The sequence below is a fragment of the Desmodus rotundus genome, chromosome 4 (genome assembly GCF_022682495.2).
Source record: "Desmodus rotundus isolate HL8 chromosome 4, HLdesRot8A.1, whole genome shotgun sequence".
In the NCBI taxonomy this organism is placed as follows: domain Eukaryota; kingdom Metazoa; phylum Chordata; class Mammalia; order Chiroptera; family Phyllostomidae; genus Desmodus; species Desmodus rotundus.
In genome coordinates this window covers 5,053,741-5,073,673 of record NC_071390.1, presented here as the reverse complement: position 1 = coordinate 5,073,673, position 19,933 = coordinate 5,053,741, and the positions used below count along the sequence as shown (strand labels likewise).

The window sequence follows — 19,933 nt, the reverse complement described above, 5'->3', positions numbered from 1 at the left end:
CTCAGAGCAGCACACGTTGAAAACCTATGAACTGTTTACTTCTGGGCCCTTCGTTTACTACTTTGGACCAGGGGGGACCACAGGTAACAAACCACAGGGGCCCGAAACTGCAGAAAGCTGAGCGGCAAACAAGCAGAGACCACCGTGGTACAATACACAGAAAAGCAACCGTTCTGAAAGGGGAGAAGGGAGTATTGCAGGAGACTCTTTACAATTTCCGTATTTGCAGACATTACCGAAGAAACTGAAACTAACTTAGGAAACAAAGTTAAAGCAGGCGAAGAACTTTCTCAGTGAGCTTAAAAATAACCAGTGATACTGCGCTGATGGTAACAGCACAGCGACCAGAGCAGACATTTTCAATACAGGCTTTGTTTTAAATTTAAAGAACAATTGATTATAAGTATTTTATGGAAATTATATCAAACACTTAAAATACAGTTTGGGAATGTTTAGCAATAATTCTTTTTTTTAAGATTTTATTTATTTTATTTTTAGACAGAGGGGATGGGAGGGAGAAAGAGACTGAGAGAAACATCAGTGTGTGGTTGCCTCTCACATGCCCCCTACTGGGGACCTGGCCTGCAACCCAGGCATGTGCCCTGACTGGAAACCGAACCTGCGACCCTTTGGTTTGCAAGCCGGCACTCAATCCAATGAGCCACACCAGCCAGGACTTAAACAATAATTATTAATTCAAAATAAGGACACTCATCCTGGTGTGGGCCGATATGAACTTTATTTCAATCTACTAGTTTATATAAGCTTAGCCATTCAATCCTTCCTAAAATTCAATGATTATGATTCAACTTTATAAGGTTAAACCAGTCTCAATAACTTTTTTAACATGATACATTTACACCAGCTGGAAAATCATAAAAACGTAAATAAGTCACACAGGGCTTGATTAGGAGGCTGCCTATATACAGATAGATGGATGCATCTCACCTGAGAGCTCACAGACACTCTGCATCCAATGTAGATGCCGTTCTCTCACACAGCAAACCGCACGAGTATGAACGTCATGCTACTATGTATAAACTGAAAAATACGTACATTTAAAAAAATAAAAGTCCCTGCAGACACAGGGGAGTGGAATGTGCCTGTGTTAGGAGCAGAAATGCAGAGGCTTCTGTACAGGACGTCACCGAGCTACCTGTCCCCAGGCGGCCCCCCAGACCCCACGGAAAGCAGCCGCCGCCCTCAGAAAGACAGGATGGTCTTGATGATGATTTCCACGGACTCCTGAATCTCGTCCTCCTTCATCACGAGCGGCGGGGCCAGCCTGATGATGTCGCCGTGGGTTGGCTTGGCCAGAAGCCCGTTGTCTCGAAGCCGCAGGCACACCTTCCAGGCATCGTAGTCTGAGGAGAGACAGCCAGACACGCGCGCTGGTCAGAGACAAACGCGTCGACACCCCTCGCGGAGGAAGAGTAGGCCTGGCCAACGGAATTCCCACTCTACTCACGGAAGACAGCTTGGAGCCACGAGCTCGCTTTGTTCTAGTCTTAAAAAAGAAGTTACTTGTCAGCAAGGACATAACTAGGTTTGAATGGTATGATCAGACATACGGTTTTTGTTAGTCTTTCATAAAAGAAAAACCAAAAAAAAAAAAAAATTATGTGCTAAGGCTGCCATACTAATTACACAAGGACCCAAGGCAAAAAGAACCTGGTTATGACACAGATAACGAACGGGCAGAAAACGAGCGATGCCCAAAAGCCAGCGAACGCTGCACACCCCTAACAGGGATCTGCTTCCCGAGCCGCGGGGCCGATTCGTGTCGTCAGAGAGCAGGGTTCTCAGCCCGGCGGCACACGGCAGTCGCTCCGTGCCTGGGCCCCCGACCCACCAAATCAGAGTCTTCGGGCTGTGGTACCTTTCGTAAAAGCCCCCCAGGTATTTCGGAATGCAGCCGAGGCTGAAATCTCTGCTCTAAAAGGGAGGGTGGATCACGACAAAATCCTGCGGGGAACCCCTGAGGGTTACAAATAATGTGCTAAGACACCCAACGGTTAATCAAGTAGCAGCTCGGGGTACTTCCAGCACCATCTTCGCCATTCCTATCACTATCAGTGTTGTCCCCACAGCTCTGCTGGCCAGCAGCTTGAGAGTGAGAGAGGAAAGGGGAGCAGAGAGGAAGCGTCTAGGGCCAGTGCTCTCTGCAGACTCACTAACAGGAAGTGAGTCTAAGTGTCCGAGGGCCCCATAGCTAACCCTGGGCAGAATGACAAACTCAGAGAGGAAGAACGAGACCAGGGCCAACTGTGTCCACGGGCCTTCCTGCAGGAAAGGCCCGCATTTTTCAGACTAGTAGATACACCAGATGACCCTGAGCCTAAAAGGCTTGGTCAGCAGGCGGCCAGTCAGCCGGTCAGAGGAACCCAATAACCAGACAAAATGACAAATGTGTCTGAGGTCTTCCTACACCAGTGACCCCCGGAGAAGACGTGCACCCCGCACCTTTGGTGGCTCGGATAACAATGGCGTTCAGCAAGCCCTTGCCCCGCACGGCGGTGACGATGTCGGAAGGCAGCTTCATCAGCTCGTTTCTCAGGATGGCACCCATTCTGTCTGCATTTTCCGCAAGGTTTTCTTCCTCCAAAACCTACATTTGGAAAGAGGTCACACAAAGGTTACGACTGCCTTTTTCTTTTACAATGTTCTTTGCAGGGAGATGTGGAATATACACAAAGGAAAAACCTCACTGAAGACTTTAACTTTCCTTTCAATTTTTCAAAGCCTATACCAGTTTAATTTCTAATTAAACACACACTAACTCAGAACCTTGCTCAGTCACAAGTCCGTCATTAATCTGCCTTGATGGCAAAATAAGGCTTAGAACTCGTTAAAGGCAACTAATATATTCTTTTCTTAATTTTTTTAAAAAGATTTTTATTTATTTTTAGAGAGGCAGGAAGGGAGGGAGAGGGAGAGAAATATCGATGATGGGGGAGAGAAACATGGATTAGTTGCCTCTTGTTGCTTGCAACTGAGGACCTGGCCTGCAACCCAGGCCTGTGCCCTGACCGGGAATCAAACCGGTGACCCTTTGGTTCCCAGGACGACACGAGATCCACTGAGCCACCCAGCCAGGGCACATATGTTCTTATTCGCTGAATAAATCAATGGACTAAAGATAGTTTAATTTTTGAACTGTAATAGTTTCCTTTATTTTTTTTCCCTTAAAAGGCCATCCTTAGAAATTACGTAATTTAGGCCTTTGGTAGGCACTTCAGTACTAAATCTGAAAGTGTTCAAATACACACTTAGAAAACGCCACACATGCTAAGCTAGAGGCCTGACGGTCACAGAGTGAGAGCCCACGGCAGGCCGCCCAGTGCCTCCAGGACCGAAGCCTCGGGGGACAGCACACACCCAATGCCCACGGAGGGCCCCCGTCTTCTAAGCCAAGGTTAAATGACCTTTTGAGAATGCCATGCTCATAAAACCGTTCCTCTGTTCTTCATGTTCTGTAATACTTGCCCATCTTATGGAGTTTCTCAGTACACCCCAGGTTCATTTCAGTCACTTCACACCACCTAGGAATGCGCGCCGCGCGGCTGCGCCAGTTTTACCTCCAGGGCCGCGATGGCCACGCGGCAGCCCAGAGGGTTGCCCCCGTACGTTGACCCGTGCTCCCCGGGCTTGATGGTCAGCATGATGTCATCGTCACACAGGACTGCAGACACCTGAAAGACAGGTCGGGGCTCAGTAGACCATTTCCCAGACGAACTGGCCTGATTCTTAGCACACCAGCAACACAAAGATGCACGAAGCTGATGACAAATTGGACATAAAGCTTCAATAAGCAAGAGCTGCACAGCGGCCACCTTCGCCGCCAGGGACAAGCGGGGGGATGCCCTAGCGCGTCACCCCAAGCACAGCAGGCCCACCTCGATGGCACAGTGCAGCCGCACTCTGGAACTAAGACAGGAGCTGCTCCTGCAGTAACACAATTAACTGCTTAGAAACCGATGTTCTGTGCTGTCCTTCCGAGCCTGTAACCCAGCACAAACTGTTGGCTCGAGGGCGTGCCCAAGAACACAGCTACAACAAAACACGCAATCTTCCTAATCTGCGTGAATCCATCCTGGCTTCAAACAATGAGTAGCGGAAACAATGTTGAGCATCCGAACAATGGAAAAGAGTGTAGGGGTTTACAGAAGTACTTTTGGGGCAAAACGTTTCCCTCCGAAACAAACGCGGCAGCACATTCCAAGGCACACTCAACTCTTCCGTTACAAGTGACTAAGGGGTCACCCTATGGAAATCTGATACGTTGCTACACCTTTTCCAGGTGACTTACAGCCACTAAGTAAAACCGAGCGTGAGAAAAGCACTATTGTCACAATCGGCCGGTGTGAAAAGCATCTTAAGGACGTACTTCATGAATGTAGGGAATAGAAAGAGGTTAACGCCCAACTCACAGGGTACAAGCCTCCAGAAAGTGCCTTCCCGAGAAGGATCAGATCAGGTCTGACGTTTTCATGGTGGACGGCCAGCCATCTACCAGTTCTGGACAGTCCCGTCTGTATCTCATCAGCAATAAACAGAACCTGATGGAGAACAATGTAACAGCATTAATTACCAATTTCGCTTCCACGGGGAAATAGTGATCTTTATTCAACTCCTCCCATCCCCGCACACAAATGTGACATCAGCCGTCCCCTCAGAATCGTGGAAGTATTTTAGTCACCCATTTCAATAGTGCCCCGTGACAGCCCTGTTAGACACACCGGTGTCCCCGGGTCAGGCCACTCTCCCCGGAGGCCCGCTCTGCACGGTCCTACACAGCGGAAAGGCACCAACACCAAGTGAGGGCTTCCTCGGGGCTTCTCAATAGAACTACTCTCTGGAAATAAATTCATTCACTTGTTTACACCACAAACATTATTAAACGTGTACTTGTTATTAAATATGTACCAGCTTGGTGGGAAGAGGAGGGGAGAACGTACATGTTGGAGCAGAGGACAAGGGCTTGGGAGGAATCAGAACAGGCTGTTGCAGAGCCCTAGAAAGGGCTGACACTCTAAGCGCAATGTCTCCGCCTAGTGGGGAGGTTGGGTAATCGCATGTGTCCCATCAGCCAAACCCTAAGAGATGCGGGAGGCTGGAGAGCAGGGGCTGCGGACCTGGTGCTGCGTGCAGAGCTCCCGCACGCCCATCAGGTAGCCTGGGTCCGGAACAATAACGCCCGCTTCGCCCTGAATCGGTTCTACCATGAACCCAGCAACATTTGGATCCTGAAGAGCACGCTACAAAAGAAAGTGAATACATTTGGGTCACTTCCTTTCTACGTTTGGAAATCTGAAATCACATACTGCACGTATATAATTTCCTGTTAAGAATAAATGTAACATTTCTGACTGACATTCAATTACCAAAAACCCTAAACACTTCAGCTTCAAGTTACTCTATCCTACGTGTTCTAATATACGGGAAAGAACACTGGAACCAAAACCGAGAGAAAATGGCCTTTTTAAAAGCTAGCTGACAACTCAGTAATTTATCTAGTAATGATACTGATACTCTCCGAGGTGATAGTTATACAGGGCACAAATCTAATGTGTTAATGGATAGGGTGGCGGGGTCAGACCACGGGCCTCGGCTCCCCACGCTGGAAACTACTGACCGTCACAGAAACCAGTCTGAAATCTTGGCCTACCTTAACTAAGACAGGTTCTCCTTAGCCACATCTATGTTTAATTCATACAGTCTGCAAAGCTAATTCCCATTTACCATGAGCTAAAGCACACACTGCCAGCGACATACCTCAAGAGCTGGCAGGTCATTGTACGGAATAATTTCGAAACCTGGCATGAATGGCCCAAACCCATCGTAACTGCTTGGGTCTGTGGAACTGGAGATAGCAGACATAGTTCTACCCCAGAAGTTTCCAGCTAGAAAGGAGAAGTATACAGTGATTATGTCAAACACCCAAATTTAAAAAGCACAGTTCCCCAAAATACCTTAGGAAAGTTTGAGTTCTGAAAAACCAAGGTTTTGCCCCGAGTAGTGTGGCTCAGTGAATTGAGTGCCGACCTACGAACCCAAGGGTCGCTGGTTCGATTCCCAGTCAGGGCACATGCCTGGGTTGCAGGCCAGGTCCCCTGCAGGGGGCGCATGAGAGGCAACCACACATTGATGTTTCTCTCCCACTCCTCCTCTATCTAAAAATAAATAAATAAAATCTTTAAAAAAGAGAAAAAAACCCAAGGGGTTGCTTTGAAGAGCTTCCAGTGAGCTTCCCCTGGTTACAACAAGGCCTGATATCAAACACCATGGGTCACAAGACCACCAAGGTCTGGCCTGGCAACCGCTACTTCAGGCACTGGTCTTCTGAACCCTCCGCTGTGACGCGTAGCCCCTGAGGACAGAGCGTCGTCTCCCCTCTCACCAACCCAAACCCTAACCACTGGGACGCTCACTACCTGTTTTTCTAGAGACAGTGCACCTATGGAAGTGAAATGAAAGAGAACGTCCTTCACAGAGAATTAGCAATTTTCCTTTGAAAAACCCACTGCCATGGGCTAACTAGTCCACAGAATGAACTTCACGGTTCATGTGGAGAAAATGTCCTCCGGCAATCCAAACACTTCCAACTTTGCCTTCCTTGGAATTGTAACCTCCCACGTGCTGATGACAGACATCTGCCTTTGTACAAAAACATCTGTCACCCTTTGCCTCCCTTCATTGACAGCTCTGACTGGGGACCTGCTCTGTGAGGGCACCGTGCTGGGTGCTGGAGGTGGAAAGATAGAATGGTAACCGGGACTGACAGCTCCCGGGAGAAACGCCGTCACATATGGCAAATGCACGCGGTCACTTCGACTGGGTTGGATTCAAAGAAGGAAGAACAACAGTATAGGATAAGAGACCTGCAGGTTCTCCTGCATTTTCTTTTAGTATCTTCCCACCACCGACTCAATGAACCCACTACTGAATCACTGTATTTTGGCTTCATAGCGTCTCTAAACACCACTCTTGCAAAGTGTGTGTCTCACCTACGAGTAACCGCGCTTCACCGGACCACGAGCGGCAGCACACTGACTCTGACCAGGCTTGTCTGTAGAGAAAATGCCTGCGCTGGACGTAAGCCTGCTCGCTCTCTCCCTTCCAGCCTCGGGGCCTCCGCCTCGGGCCTTACCCTGCAGTGTAAAGGACCACAGCCAGGGGCAGCCTTCCGTCTCCGGGTGAAAACACCCTTGCTAACAATGTAAGAGACCGGATCCGGTCTGAATGAAAATCACCAGAAAGGCCAATTTTGTTTGGAAGAGACAGTAACCGTATGTTGTCCTACAACTAAGGCGCAAGGTCCCAAAACGGCAGGTCACAGAGCTGGGCAAAGATCTCTCCTCCTTCCGTAGTCATCTGTCACCCCAAAAACCAACTGCGGCTGGCCGCCAGCTCAACTCCAGATTTCTATTACGTGACGGGGTTTGTAATTTCGCTGCTACGTGTGACCACAGGGCAAAGTAGTTCGTGACTAACTTTCACAAGAGCGAATTTTGACCACGTGCAGTGATGTTTATCCAGATTTCGTTTTTAGAAATTAAAATCAAAGCTTTAAAAAAAGTCACAGTCTATCAATGAACATCATTATTAAGATGCCCGAAGTCTGCTTGTACCATCAGAAGTAACTGTTGTGTCTCCCCAATCAGTGTTCATGTCACTCCTCTCGACCCCGCCCAGAAGTACACCCAGGGCGGCCCCAGCCCCCCTCCCCCCTACTTCTAGGGGCCTGATATGATAGCACTTCAATATTGAGGCTCAAACTTCACAACATACCTAGGAGACAGCCCCACTGTAACAAAACCAAGCTTGACAACCCCATAAAAACACGCTACCATTAGACCATCTAAGTAATGGAAATCCTCTGGGAAAACAGCAGAGAAGCAGATGAGAAAAATATCACAAAGTCACTCATTTTAGAGAGAGGAGTAGGAAGCTGATATCACACATGAATATTTAGAAATAAACCTAAGGAAAGAAACTCTCCATTTTTATGAACTTTCAACAAATAATATATCACGTATGAAGCAAACACATGGGAAGTACTTCATCAGTAAATTACAATGGGAGATAACACTGTGTGTCTAAATCGCAGAATGTTGAATTTCACACACCTGCAAAAATAATCTTTGCTTTGTACTTCGGAATACCCTTAACGGTGTACCCCCACCTCCGAGCAAGTTTGCACGCAGTCTCTCCAGCCTCCACTCCTGTCGGGAGAGAAAGTGTCTCAGTTTTTGACGATGTCTTACATTACCGGAAAATACTAAAGCTCCGTCCTTGGCTAATAAAAGAAAACGGAATACTGTACCCGTATTCATCGGGAGAACTTTGTGGTAATTGAAAAGCTTCGTCACGTACTCTTCGTATTCACCGAGGACGGTGTTGTAGAACGCCCTGGACGTCAGGGTCAGCTTGTCGGCTTGGCTCTTCAGCGCGTCCACAATCTTCGGGTGGCAGTGCCCCTGGTTCACGGCGCTGTAAGCACTCAGGAAGTCAAAGTACTTCCTGCCTTCCACATCCCACACGTACACACCTAACACATCGAGGGAAAAGTAACTGCAGAAAGTCACAACACCCAGAACATGCTGAAAAATAATTCCAGGAAATCACAAAATCACATAAAGTTCAAAAAGTAAGACAGCTAGCACTGTGGTGAGGGCATGTTTTAGCTCAGGCATAATAAACTCTGGTTTATCTGTCCAGCTTCGAATTAACCTTTAACAAGAACAGTGTAACATAAAAAAGTTAGAATGTAAAGGGAGGAGTGACACACAACATAAAAATTATGATTAGTTGGTTGACTGTAACAACCAACAAAACAGGAAAAAATAGTTCTAAGTCATGTATCTATCCTGTCTAGTATCCGGCCCTCCTACAACTCAGCGAAAAGACACACGACCCAACTAAAAATGGGCAAAGAACCTGAGCGGGCATTTCTCCAAAGAGTAAACGACATACAAAGAAAACACAGGAATGACCGACAAGCCCATGAGAAGATCCTCAATCTCGCAAGTCCGTGGAGAAATCAAAGGCAAAACCACAAGAGCGTTTCACACCCAGTGCGATGATTACAATTTAGAAAAGAAAGAACAAATGTTAAGGGTGTAGAGACATTGGAACTCTCGTTGCAAGTGCCGCAGCTGGGGAAATAGTTTGGCAGAAGAAAATGCTTTGTGCTACTGTTGCAACTGTTTTTCTTTAAGTCTCAAATTACAACAAGACAGAAGTTAAAGGGGGAAATGACAGCGGAATCACACTGCTTCACTTGAGTGTGACATCCCTCCCGACAGACTGAGTTCGCCTTTGCCCTCCCCGCGGCACCGAACACAGCCAGCACTCGAGCCACTCAGTAAATGTTGAGTGACTGTATCTCGATACAGAAATTAAAGGCCTCTGGAGAAATGTACACTGAGAAAATAACCGGGTTGGCCAAGAAGTTCGTTTGGTTTTCTCCCATAGGTGGCTGTAGTTGCACTCAGTCGTCTTTAACTTCATTCAGAACGATTTTGGTGGACTGCACGTGACAGCTGTCACATCAGTGCACATTAAAAAAAAAACTTGTCAAAACTGGTGAATTTTTGTGTAGTCATTTTAATATTAAAGATGGAATAAAACACAATATTTTCAGCATATTATGCTTTAATTTTTCAAGAAAAACACAACTGAGACGCACAAAAAAACTTGTGCAGTGTGTGGAGAAGGTGCTGTGACAGATCGAACATGTCAAAGTGGTTTGTGAAGTTTCGTGCTGGAGATTCCTCGCTGGACGATGCTCCTCGGTCGGGGAGACCAGCCGAAGTTGACAGCGATCCAATCAAGACATTAATTGGGAACAGTCAACGTTATGCCACATGGGAGACAGCCGACACACTGAACACATAGCCAAATTAATAAGGTTATTGGCGAAAATGAAAAACGTGGCTTTTATTTTAAGGAAAAACCATACGGCCTTTCTTGGCCAACCCAATATAAAAGCAATTTTTGTAAAAGGTTTTGAAGCAAAAAAGGAGGGCCTTTGAATAACCCGAAATGTACCTTTCCCTCTCTCCAGGGCCACAGGTAAAGGATGGTAGTTGTGCGCGCCATACTTAGACTCCCGTTCGAACACGTAATCGGAGGACAGAGGGGGGCCTTGGACCGTTTTTTTAGTTGCAACCGATGTAACAGAAGCTGCTGATGAGTGAATCCCCCGACGAAGCGCAGCGACAGTCTGGAAATGGGCCAGTTTGGAAAACATGGTGTCCTTCCAGCAGGAATGTCACAAATCTGTCTAAGGGAAAGAGAAGACTTTGAGACAGAGTCGGTGCCTGTGGACTCATTAAATTATTACCGAGCATTTGCCATGGTCCGCCAAGAAATCAAGACCATGAGAACTAAAGGCTTCGGGAAGCCTGAAGACAAACAAGGGGAACAAGTCTATAAATATTTACGGTAAAGCCCGGCGAGGGATACAGTGGGACGGGCACACAGTGCTCCGGGCTGGAGTCCAAGAGAATGAAGAAAATGCGGAAAACGATTGACTGGGGGTGGGGAGGTCAGGGGCTTTTACTTGTCAGGTGCACCCCTCTGTACCACCTGATGATTTTGTAATAAATACACACACACACTTTTTTTCAGTCGTCAGTGCTGACAGCACATCAAAGACAAGGCACTCACTCTGGGGGGGGTCAGGCAAGCCTGAACCGGGCCGGATGAAAGGTTGGTGCCTGACCTTGCAGGCGGAGCAGCCCTTCAAAGGCACTTACATAGAAGGGCTTACCCGCCCAGCACTCAATGAGCTGCCAAGTCAGCAAAACTTCGTGCATGGAGCTTGGCTCTCCCCGCTCTGACTTGGCACACGCAGTATTGGGGAATGAGCAAGTACCCAGCACAGTCCAGCACTTGGTTGCCACACTCACCGACTACCCTTCCTCCCTACAGTTCAGATGGAAAGACGGGCGGTTAGCCTGAGATCCAAGGACGGTCTTCAGGGTCCAGTAACTCCTGAAATAAAAGGCACAGCTCTATGCATCATTGAGGAGAAGGGCCCTAAGATTTTATCTCAGAGAAGGACGAGTCAACAACAAAAACAGTCGCATAAGAAATGTCAGACTGGACACAGCTGCTAGCAAAAATGTCTAGCTGCCCTAGACAGAACTTCCCCAAACACTACTGCTAAGTCTAAAACATGGATTTTAAACTCTATTTCTTGGGCTTTCTGCTGCACTCAGTAAGAATCAATGCTTTATTTGACCACCTAAAAAATTAAGCACATTAACTTTTGCCTTTACCAAATTAGTAATGCAAGACAGCACTTCTCAGGGGTACTCTAAACTACCCTCTGAAAAGAATTATAGTCGTAAGGAAAGCCTGAGAAGTGCTTGTACTCTCAGACCAGTAATGTCGCCCCTAAGATTCTATGGTACGAAATACTTAGGCAGTCCTGGCCAGGTAGCCCAGTTGGTTAGAGTGCCATCCTGATACACCAAGGTCATGGTCCGCTCCCGGTCAGGGCCCACACAAGAATCAACCAGTGACTGCATCAGTAAGTGGAACAACCGTCTCTCTCCCCGTCCCTCCCTCTCTTTGAAATCAATACATTAAATTTTTTCAAAAATAGCCAACATCAACAATTTTCTCTTCCACAAAGGCCTGGAAAACTAACTAAGAGACGAGAGTGGAAAGTCCAGAGTCTGGAGCCCAGGAATTACACTCTGGCTGGGGCTCCATCTCTCTATGATCCTCCTGAGCTCCGATTTCTCCGTTGGTAAACTGGGGTTGACCCCCCCAAGGTCGTCACTGAGGTCTAAGCCGGATAATGTTAAAGCACCAAACCTCGCAGAATGAGCCAATTTCTGCACCCTAAGTATCAACGCTGCCATGGCTTCTTTTTTAAACTAGGGAATTTTTCTTTAAAAAAAGCCCTGGCTGGTGTGGCTCAGTGGATTGAGTGCTGGCCTGAAAATCAAGGGATCGCTGGTTTGATTCCCCATCTAAGGCACAGGCCTGGGTTGCGGGCCAGGTCCCCAGTAGGGACACGCAAGAGGCAACCACACATTGATGTTTCTCTCTTCCCCTCTCTAAAAATAAAAAATTTTTTTAAATCAGTAAAACGTTTCTATTGATTAAAACCCTCCCAAAGACTCCCAGGTAACTTTGCCCAAACTCTTGTTACAGGTCTTAACACTCCAGGGCACTTGTCTTCCTGCCTGTCCCCCATTAGAATCCTGCAAGGCTCCTTTTTATTTTTAACTGACTTCTAGAGAGAGGGGAAGGGGCGGGGGGAGAGAAAGAGCAACTCCAATGTGTGATGATCAACTGGCTGCCCCTCTCACACGTACAACTGGGGACCAGGCATGTGCCCTGAGTAGGAATTGAACATGTGACCTTTTCGTTCACAGGCCAGAGCTCAATTCACTGAGCCACACCAGCCAGGGTGCTGCTAAGCTCTTTAAAAGGACAATAACTATGTCTTAAAATTTGCTCTGCCTCCAGAACCTAGCCCTGGTTTGGGATCCTGTTGGTTTTCCTTGTCTGTCCCTGAAGGAGGCACACTTAGACACAGGACTCCTGAAGGAGTCAAGTCAGCAACAGGGGTGAGCAAGGCCCTCAGGAGAGACAAATGCCCTGAGTGGGTGGCTCAGGTGGTTGGAGCGACGTCCCATAGATCGAGGGTTCACAGGTTCAATTCCCGGTCAGGGCACATGCCTGGGTTGCAGGTACCATCCCAGGCCGGGGCACTTACAAAGCAGCCGATCGATACTTCTCTCTCATCGGATGTTTTCTCTCTCTCTCCCTCCCTCCCTCCTTTGCCCTCTCTCTGAAGTCAGTAAACATGTCCTCCAGTGAGGATTAAAAAAAAAGAGAGACAGACAGAGAGAAAAAACCACCCACTCCTAACCAAGTTGGATCTAGCTCTAAAAGGACATTAGATACAAAGTAGCTAGTCTTTCTATCCAGAGTTCACTTCACTAGATTGAATGACCTTCATGAGTCAAGATCAAGTGTACCCGTGTGAATATTCTGGGCTGTTATCGTGCATTTAACCAAATCCCACACTGAGGTCCTGGAGAAAACAAATTTCTATTGACAGCAAAAATCTTAACATCAGATGTTTTCAGTAATCCACAAAATTAGCAAAGTCCTTCTCGAAGCTCCTATTTACTCCCTGCTAGCTAACCCATCCTACTTACATTAGAACATACCTAAAACAGAATTTCCATAAAAGGCTGCATTTTGAACAGTTCATTTAGCAAACACTACAAAATACTATTTTTTTAATTCACTCAAAGAAAAATCAGAGTAAACTCATCAAAAGAACACTAGAAATATTCCACTTCAGTAAATTTGGTTTTACTATATTTGTCAAATATTTACTTTTCTTGAGGTAACCATTAACAACAAATACAGTCTTTTTAAAAGTCCTGCCAACAAAAGGTTTTTTTTGTTATCTTTGTTTTATGTAATCTGGCTAAAATGCAACTGAAGTGCGTCCCAGGCAGACCCTTTAGGCACTTGGAAGGGAAGAGGCTGGCCCCATGCACAGCACCCTCCGCCCACCACCAAACACTGGTCCACTCGTCAGGTTGAGATTGAGCCCAACCTCAAAAACTCAGGCAAATCCATAAAATATGCACGCAAGTAACTGTGACAAACGCAGACTATGAAGGGAAATACAGCTAAACCTCTCTGAGGGGGAAAAAACGCCTCGTAAGAATTTTTACCATGTAGCCTTAGCAGGTGTGGCTCAGTGGATTGAGCACTGGCCTGTGAACCAAAAAGTCGGGGGTTGGATTCTCAGTCAGGGCACATGCCTGGGTTGTGGGCCAGGTCCCCAGTAGGGGGCGTGTGAGAGGCAACACACACTGATGTTTCTTTCCCTCCGTCTGCCTCCCTTCCCCTCTGCCTTCCTTCCCCTGTCTAAAAATAAAATAAATAATCTTTTTTTTTTTAAAAAAAAGAATTTTTACTACATAAAGATTAATGGGTTTGGGGGAGAAAGGATGCAAAATTAATGTCAAACACCACAAAAATTGCAAACCCAAAACTATACACTTTATTTAAGTCTTGCTTTTATCAAAAAAATTCTTCTTGCCCTGGCTGGTGTGACTCAGTGGATTGAGCATGGGACTGTGAAGCAAAGAAAGGATCACAGGTTCAATTCCCAGTCAGGGCACATGCCTGGGTTGCAGGCCAGGTCCCCAGTGGGGTGTCGCGCAAGAGGCAACCACACATTGATGTTTCTTTCCTTCTCTTTCTCCCTCCCTCCCCCCTCTAAAATAAATAAAATCTTAAAAAAAAAACATTCTTCTTGCATGCTTGGATCTCTTTCAGAGTCTGGAACTGGACTCTCTGAAGAAGAAGCCAGAATACTCTAATGAAAGAAGTCTTTCATTCCTTTCCTGTTTATTTCAAACGAACTAAGGAATCTGGATCCCACACTAAGAACAGGTCCAGGCCCCCACTGCGTGAACTAGTTTGCCTACAGAAACTCTTACAAACCCAGAGAAACTGGAGATGAGCAATTTCTTCAAGCAAAGCCACTCCATTGCCCAGTCACTCCTCCTTAGCCACTCTAACTTACCACGACTTAATCAAACAGGTAAAACTGAACCCTAAGAAGGTAAGAGAGCCCTGGCTGGTGCGGCTCCGTGGACTGGAAGGTCACTGGTTCGATTCCCAGTCCTGCACGTGCCTGGGTTTCAGGCCACATCCCCAGTAGGGGTCGAGCGAGAGGCAACCACACGTTGATGTTTCTCTCCCTCTCTTTCTCCCTCCCTTCTCCTCCAAAAATAAATAAAATCTTTTTTTAAAAAAAAGGTAAGAGATACAGCAAGTGACAACGGGAGGAGTCGGCAGGTCACTGAGAACAGTGTCCCAGCGAAGTCAGCCGGAGTGCTGATGCTCAGCACCTGTGGAAAGGGAATCCTAAGAACGCCGCTGTTGGCCCCAATCCCTCCACACTATCTAATTAACCTGCACGTTACTTACTCTAAGGTAGGCTCTACTTCCTTATTTTTTTATTCGGACAAAGGCTGGAGGGAAAAAGAGGAAGGTTGGGGGAGGGGAGTGATAAGCAGTTTGGCTACAGGGCCCAGAGGCTGCAAGGGAGGTCTCCATCGGCGCCCCCGCCCCGTAACAAAAGCCACCGCCTACTGGGCAGTTCCATCGTCTGCAGAATGCATCCTCCAGGCCAACCTCGGGAACGCAGGCTCGCGGCGCCCGGAGCCCCCGCCCCACGCCCCGGGACCCAAACTCCTCCTTCCCCGAAACCCGGTGGCGCTCGAGTGGCGCGGAGCCAAGACGCAGGCACCTTGGGGAGCGTGGGACCAGCGGGCGGGGGACGCTCTGGAAGCGGAAAGTGCCACATCCACAGACTCTGCCTCCAGCTTCCCGCCCTCGCCGGCGGCTCCGGGGCCCAGCGATGCAGTGCCCCGCCGCGAAGGCGGAGCCTGCCCGCTGGCCGAGGCCCAGCGCGCCCCCTCCGGCGGCTCCCTGGTAACCCGGCCCGGAGCCGCCCGCGCCCCGCCGCCTCGTGGGGCACCCAGGCCCCCTTCCGAGCCCCGGCCCCGCCACACTCACGCGGACACCTGGCAGCACCTCTGAGACCCGCCCGGGACGCACGGCTTAGACTGAACTGGAGTGGAGTGTGTGACGTGTCACAGATCTTAAAGTGAGGCTCCCGCCCCGCCCCCACGACGCCCTTGTCGCCCATTGGCCGGTGTTGAGGGCTGGGCCCCTCGCGCCGCCCGCGCCGCCCGCGCTGCCAGGCGCAGAAGCGTGCGCTCTAGATCCTGCCCGGAACCGCGGGTTCGAGTCGCGCTCATGCATCCTGGGCCTGGCTGCTCTGGGCCGCTCCTGGGTCCTTGCGCCCGGGCGCCCACCTGGCCGATGCCTTTCCCTTGGTCTCTCACTGTCAGCCCTTTCCTGTTGGGAAAACGAGGCCCGAGGGAATGAAACAGAGATTGGACCTCCTCGGGCTCGCGGTGTTGCCTGAGCTCTCGCGTCGGGAGGGACGCTGGCTCGATCTCCAGCCCTGCCCCCCCGCGGCCGTGCCAGTCCCTTACCTCGCAGAGCCTCACCTGGGGCGCCCATGTCAGCCCCACACCAGACGGGGCTGCTGCCCTCTTGCCCTTGAACCCTGGTGTTCTGTGGCGCTCCTGTGCGCCTGAACTCACCCCAGAAGTCCTCGCGGCAGCTGGAAAACACTGCCACCTCCTCGTCGCTGCGGTAGATTCCTAAATGACTGCAATACACACACCGTGTGTGGCGCCCTCCACCCCGCTGTAACACTCAGGACTCAAAATGGAATAGTCTAGGACAATCTCAAGTTAAAATCGGGACTCGGACATCGTTTAGTCTACACTATTTTGTTATATATTGGGTAACAGACAGGGAGAGGGCAAGCGACTTATCCAGCGTCATCCGAAAGGTGAGGGACAGCCCAGCCCCGTGTGCTACCACACTTCTCAGAGGGCAGTCACAGACAGCTACAGGGACAGAGGGCTGAACTCAGCACCGTGTTCCTCTAGACCCACGTGATTAGTCAGCGTCCCAGCCAGCACAGATGGAACGCTCCAAAATGTAAATTTGGGGTCTGCTTGTTAAGTCATTTGAGCGTAGACAGGTAAACCACAGGGGTGGAGAATTTCGTAACCTGGGGCCAGTGCACCAGGGGCCATTGTCAACCCTAGGCCTGAAAGGAGAGGTTTCCAAAACCCACACCTGCCCGGACCACAGTCATAAGTGTCCCCTCAGGAATGGAACTGGGCTGACAAAGATTCCAACCTCTCTTCTCCTGCCAGGGTTACCCATGGGCTGAGCCCATTAGGAAGCCAGAGACCTAGGGTGGCAGCCCTTTAAGGCCTGCAGGTCAGCCTCCTGGGACACAGACAGGGTGGGGAAGGGCGGAGAGTAGGTGGGGTAAGAGGGCAAATGGAAAACATTCAACATACATAACCAGGTGAGCAGAAAGTAAGGTCACAGCTACATGGTAGGGGTTGGGAAATGGCAGAGGCACAAAGGCAGAGCCATAAACAGCAGGGCCCAGGTTTGCAGATGTCTAGAACAAGACCCCAGAAGGGATTCAGTCCTCCTGAGCTCCATCTGCCTTAGACCAAGGTCAATTACTCCAATAGTCATGGCCAGGCAGCAGTCTTAGGGGCTCAGTGAGAGTAGGCCTATGCCTTTTTTTTTTTTCTCTCAGTCCACTACCCTACATACAGTGTGATTAACTTCTTGGAAGTTAACTGGTTCTGCCCAAGGGATCAGAGGGTAATCATTCTCCATGTTCCTACTCCACAAACCTGGACACACGTGTAAAGCCAAGCCCAGCTCTTGGAACAATCACACCGCACAGCGATCCCAGGTTGTGCCTTCGCAAGTAGGCGCGGGTACTTCTGAGTTCATGGACGTGGCATGACACCCACGGTGTGAGTGGCACCAGATGCTGGATGCTGTGGGACTCACAGAGAGGTACCCTTTCACATGCAAGAAAGTGCTGAGAAGGTCTGGGTTTTATCTCTTTTCCCTTATCAGAAAAATGCAGTAGGTACAGAGAGCGTGATAATATTTTTTAGTTTCTCTACTAGCAGTTGTTTTTTCAGCTTAACACGACCTTGGAGATGTACCCACGAGAGCAACTTTTTTTCAGCCACGAAACAGAGCTGCTTCGTTGGCGTATGTTTTATGTGTACAGTCTGGAAACACGCAAGGACAGAACATACATTACAAAGAGTGCTGAGCCTCTAAAGCTATTCACAGATTCCAGTCATTAACTCTACAGGAACCATAAAGCTGAAAGACAGAAAGACTGACCCCATAGATACCCAGCACCTAAACTAATCTCATCAGTTCCTTCAACACATGCCCCTGGAGTGTCCAAGTGCCTGATGCCTCAGAGGGTTTCACACCAGGTTTCACGAGCATGTGGGCTCTTTGGGAAGGAGGGAGAAGTTGAGGAATGCTCCTTCAACAGGTGTGAGCTGAAATCTTGCAACCTTGACCGTCTGAAAAAGCTGCCACTACATTAAAAAGGAAAGAATTCTTGATTGTCTTATACAGACAACTCTCAATTATTCTGGGACCAGAAAAACGATTTATGGATTTTATGCAGGCCTCTTGCTTTTGATTTCTTCCTCATCGTCCACCTTGTTGTTACTTGTTACTAGTCTAGCCTGCATATGCTCGGCTTGAAATGATTAAAAAGGAAAATCCAAGCTGGTAGCCAAGGAGGACGTCTGGCAATGAGACTTAACTAAACAGTGTTGGGTGATTTTTACCCAGCATGAGAAAACACTTCCCCCCAGGTTATATTCTCTTTAAAAAGACATCTTCCAACAAAAGACTCAGCACCATACGGAACTCCTACCTCCTGCCGCTGCCACACTGGGCTGGGGCAGGCATTTATATCTGGAGGAGCGTAAACCTCCTTAAGTCCAGAATGGCAGGGAGCTGGCAGGAGTAAGTTAAACAAAGGAGTGAGTAGAACTGCAGAGGGTTAGGAGGTAAGTTCTGAACATAAATGTGAATGGGGGATCGTAGGCAGAGATTCAGAAATTTTGCAGTCAAACACTGGTTCTGGTAGGAGGACATGCCTGCCAGGAGTATTTACCTTCTCTCCCCAGGGAGCTGAACTCTACCTAAGAAGGCGCAGCTCCTGGCCTTCCTTCCCCATGTGGCATGCTCCCTGAGGCCCTGGGCCACTTAGCTCTACCTGGCCACTTGTCACGGCACTGCCCACGGTCACCTCTAGCTCTGTCTATATCTTATTCTTCCCAACCAGGCTCTCATTCCTTGAAGGTCGAGCCTCTCTTGCAGGATTCTTACAGCCTCCCAGAACCCGTCAACATGTTGCTTTTAATAGGAATTATTCTTCCACACTTGTCAGTACTTATCTTTGCTCCCATGGGCGAGAATTAGGGGCAGAGCAAGGGGCCCAGTCTGAGAGGATGATCCTGGGTTTCCCAAACCCCAGGTGGCCCCAAACCCTCCCCACTCCTAGAATAGCAACAGCCGTCCAAGTTAGAACACCCTAGAAGCTTGGGTTGAAGAAAGGAGGATGCTTCATTGTTGTCCTTGCTCCTCATCTAAGTGCCGAAGGAATGTCACCTGTGCAGGATGAGTTTACAGAGCTGTGTGCTGGAGAGAAGGGGCAGGAGATCTGGAACAGAGCTGGGTCCGGGGCGGGGAGCCTTTGAGAGGGCCGGTGACTACAGATGGAAGACACCGTACCTGGAAGGCTGAGTGGAGAAAATACCAGAAGAGGGGCGGAGGCAATCCAGGCCTCTCCGGCTCACACAGCTAGAGGTGAAGTCTGCTGAAATGAACTCAACAGTGTTTGAAAAGAGACCTGGCTCGGGGAGCCGAGAAGTCGGCTAATTCTTGATATTGAAACATCGTAAATATGTTACTTGAAATATATGAACTGGAGATGTACGTGCATAATAGATTTTAAAGCTGAAATGCTTTAAAGACCTAATCTAGCACTTTTAAAGGTAGGAAAATGCGAGATTTCATGGTAAAGGACCCCAGCCAGGCCGATGAAAGAGCTGATAAGAGAGCCAGGAAGCCAGGTGTTCCCCCCCATCAGCTCTGTGCGCCAGACACTTAATCAGCAGGAAAAAATTTTCAACTAAGAACGAAAAAGGTTAAAGTGAAATCATTTTGACAGAAAGGTAAGTAGTGAGTCAACGGCAGCATTTATTTGACAACTATTCACATTGTTCATTAACTTCAAAATAAAATAAGAGAAACCTCAACTACTAGTTAAATATTTACGGCCTTATCGACTCGGTGTGTTTTGCAATGATTTTTTTTATTGATTGCGTGAAGGCTACCTCTGAGTGCCAAAAGTTAGATAACTTCTGTTACTTATCTTTGGAGAGCTTTAATTCTGACTCTTTTCTGTTAAACTATAGTAAAAAATAACAATAAA

General features: G+C 48.4%; 1 protein-coding gene across 6 annotated transcripts; it reads right to left on the bottom strand.

Moving 5' to 3' along the window:
- Nucleotides 1–720: 720 nt before the first annotated feature.
- OAT (ornithine aminotransferase) lies at nucleotides 721–15,683 on the bottom strand. 6 transcript variants are annotated; one of them, XM_024555492.3, is made up of 11 exons: nucleotides 15,580–15,683; nucleotides 10,917–11,001; nucleotides 10,054–10,288; nucleotides 8,327–8,551; nucleotides 8,130–8,225; nucleotides 5,776–5,903; nucleotides 5,136–5,258; nucleotides 4,431–4,559; nucleotides 3,579–3,692; nucleotides 2,464–2,608; nucleotides 721–1,364 (listed from the first exon to the last, which is right to left on the bottom strand). In XM_024555492.3, the coding sequence occupies exons 3-11, from the start codon at nucleotides 10,253–10,255 to the stop codon at nucleotides 1,204–1,206; spliced, it is 1,323 nt and encodes a 440-aa protein (XP_024411260.1). In that variant the 5' UTR covers nucleotides 10,256–10,288; nucleotides 10,917–11,001; nucleotides 15,580–15,683; the 3' UTR covers nucleotides 721–1,203. The 6 variants fall into 6 exon arrangements, with proteins under 6 accessions (XP_024411260.1, XP_024411261.1, XP_045047456.1 ...); XM_024555493.3 differs by having other exon boundaries at nucleotides 10,054–10,284; XM_045191521.2 differs by having other exon boundaries at nucleotides 15,576–15,594.
- Nucleotides 15,684–19,933: the final 4,250 nt, after the last annotated feature.

Coding starts and splice junctions, on each gene's coding strand:
- OAT (XM_024555492.3), bottom strand. CDS start 10,255: ATGTTTTCCAAACTGGCCCATTTCCAGACTGTCGCTGCGCTTCGTCGG. Junction 8,226..8,326: donor AGTTCTCCCGATGAATACGG/GTACAGTATTCC, acceptor CTCTCCCGACAG/GAGTGGAGGCTGGAGAGACT. Junction 5,259..5,775: donor ATGACCTGCCAGCTCTTGAG/GTATGTCGCTGG, acceptor TTTCTTTTGTAG/CGTGCTCTTCAGGATCCAAA.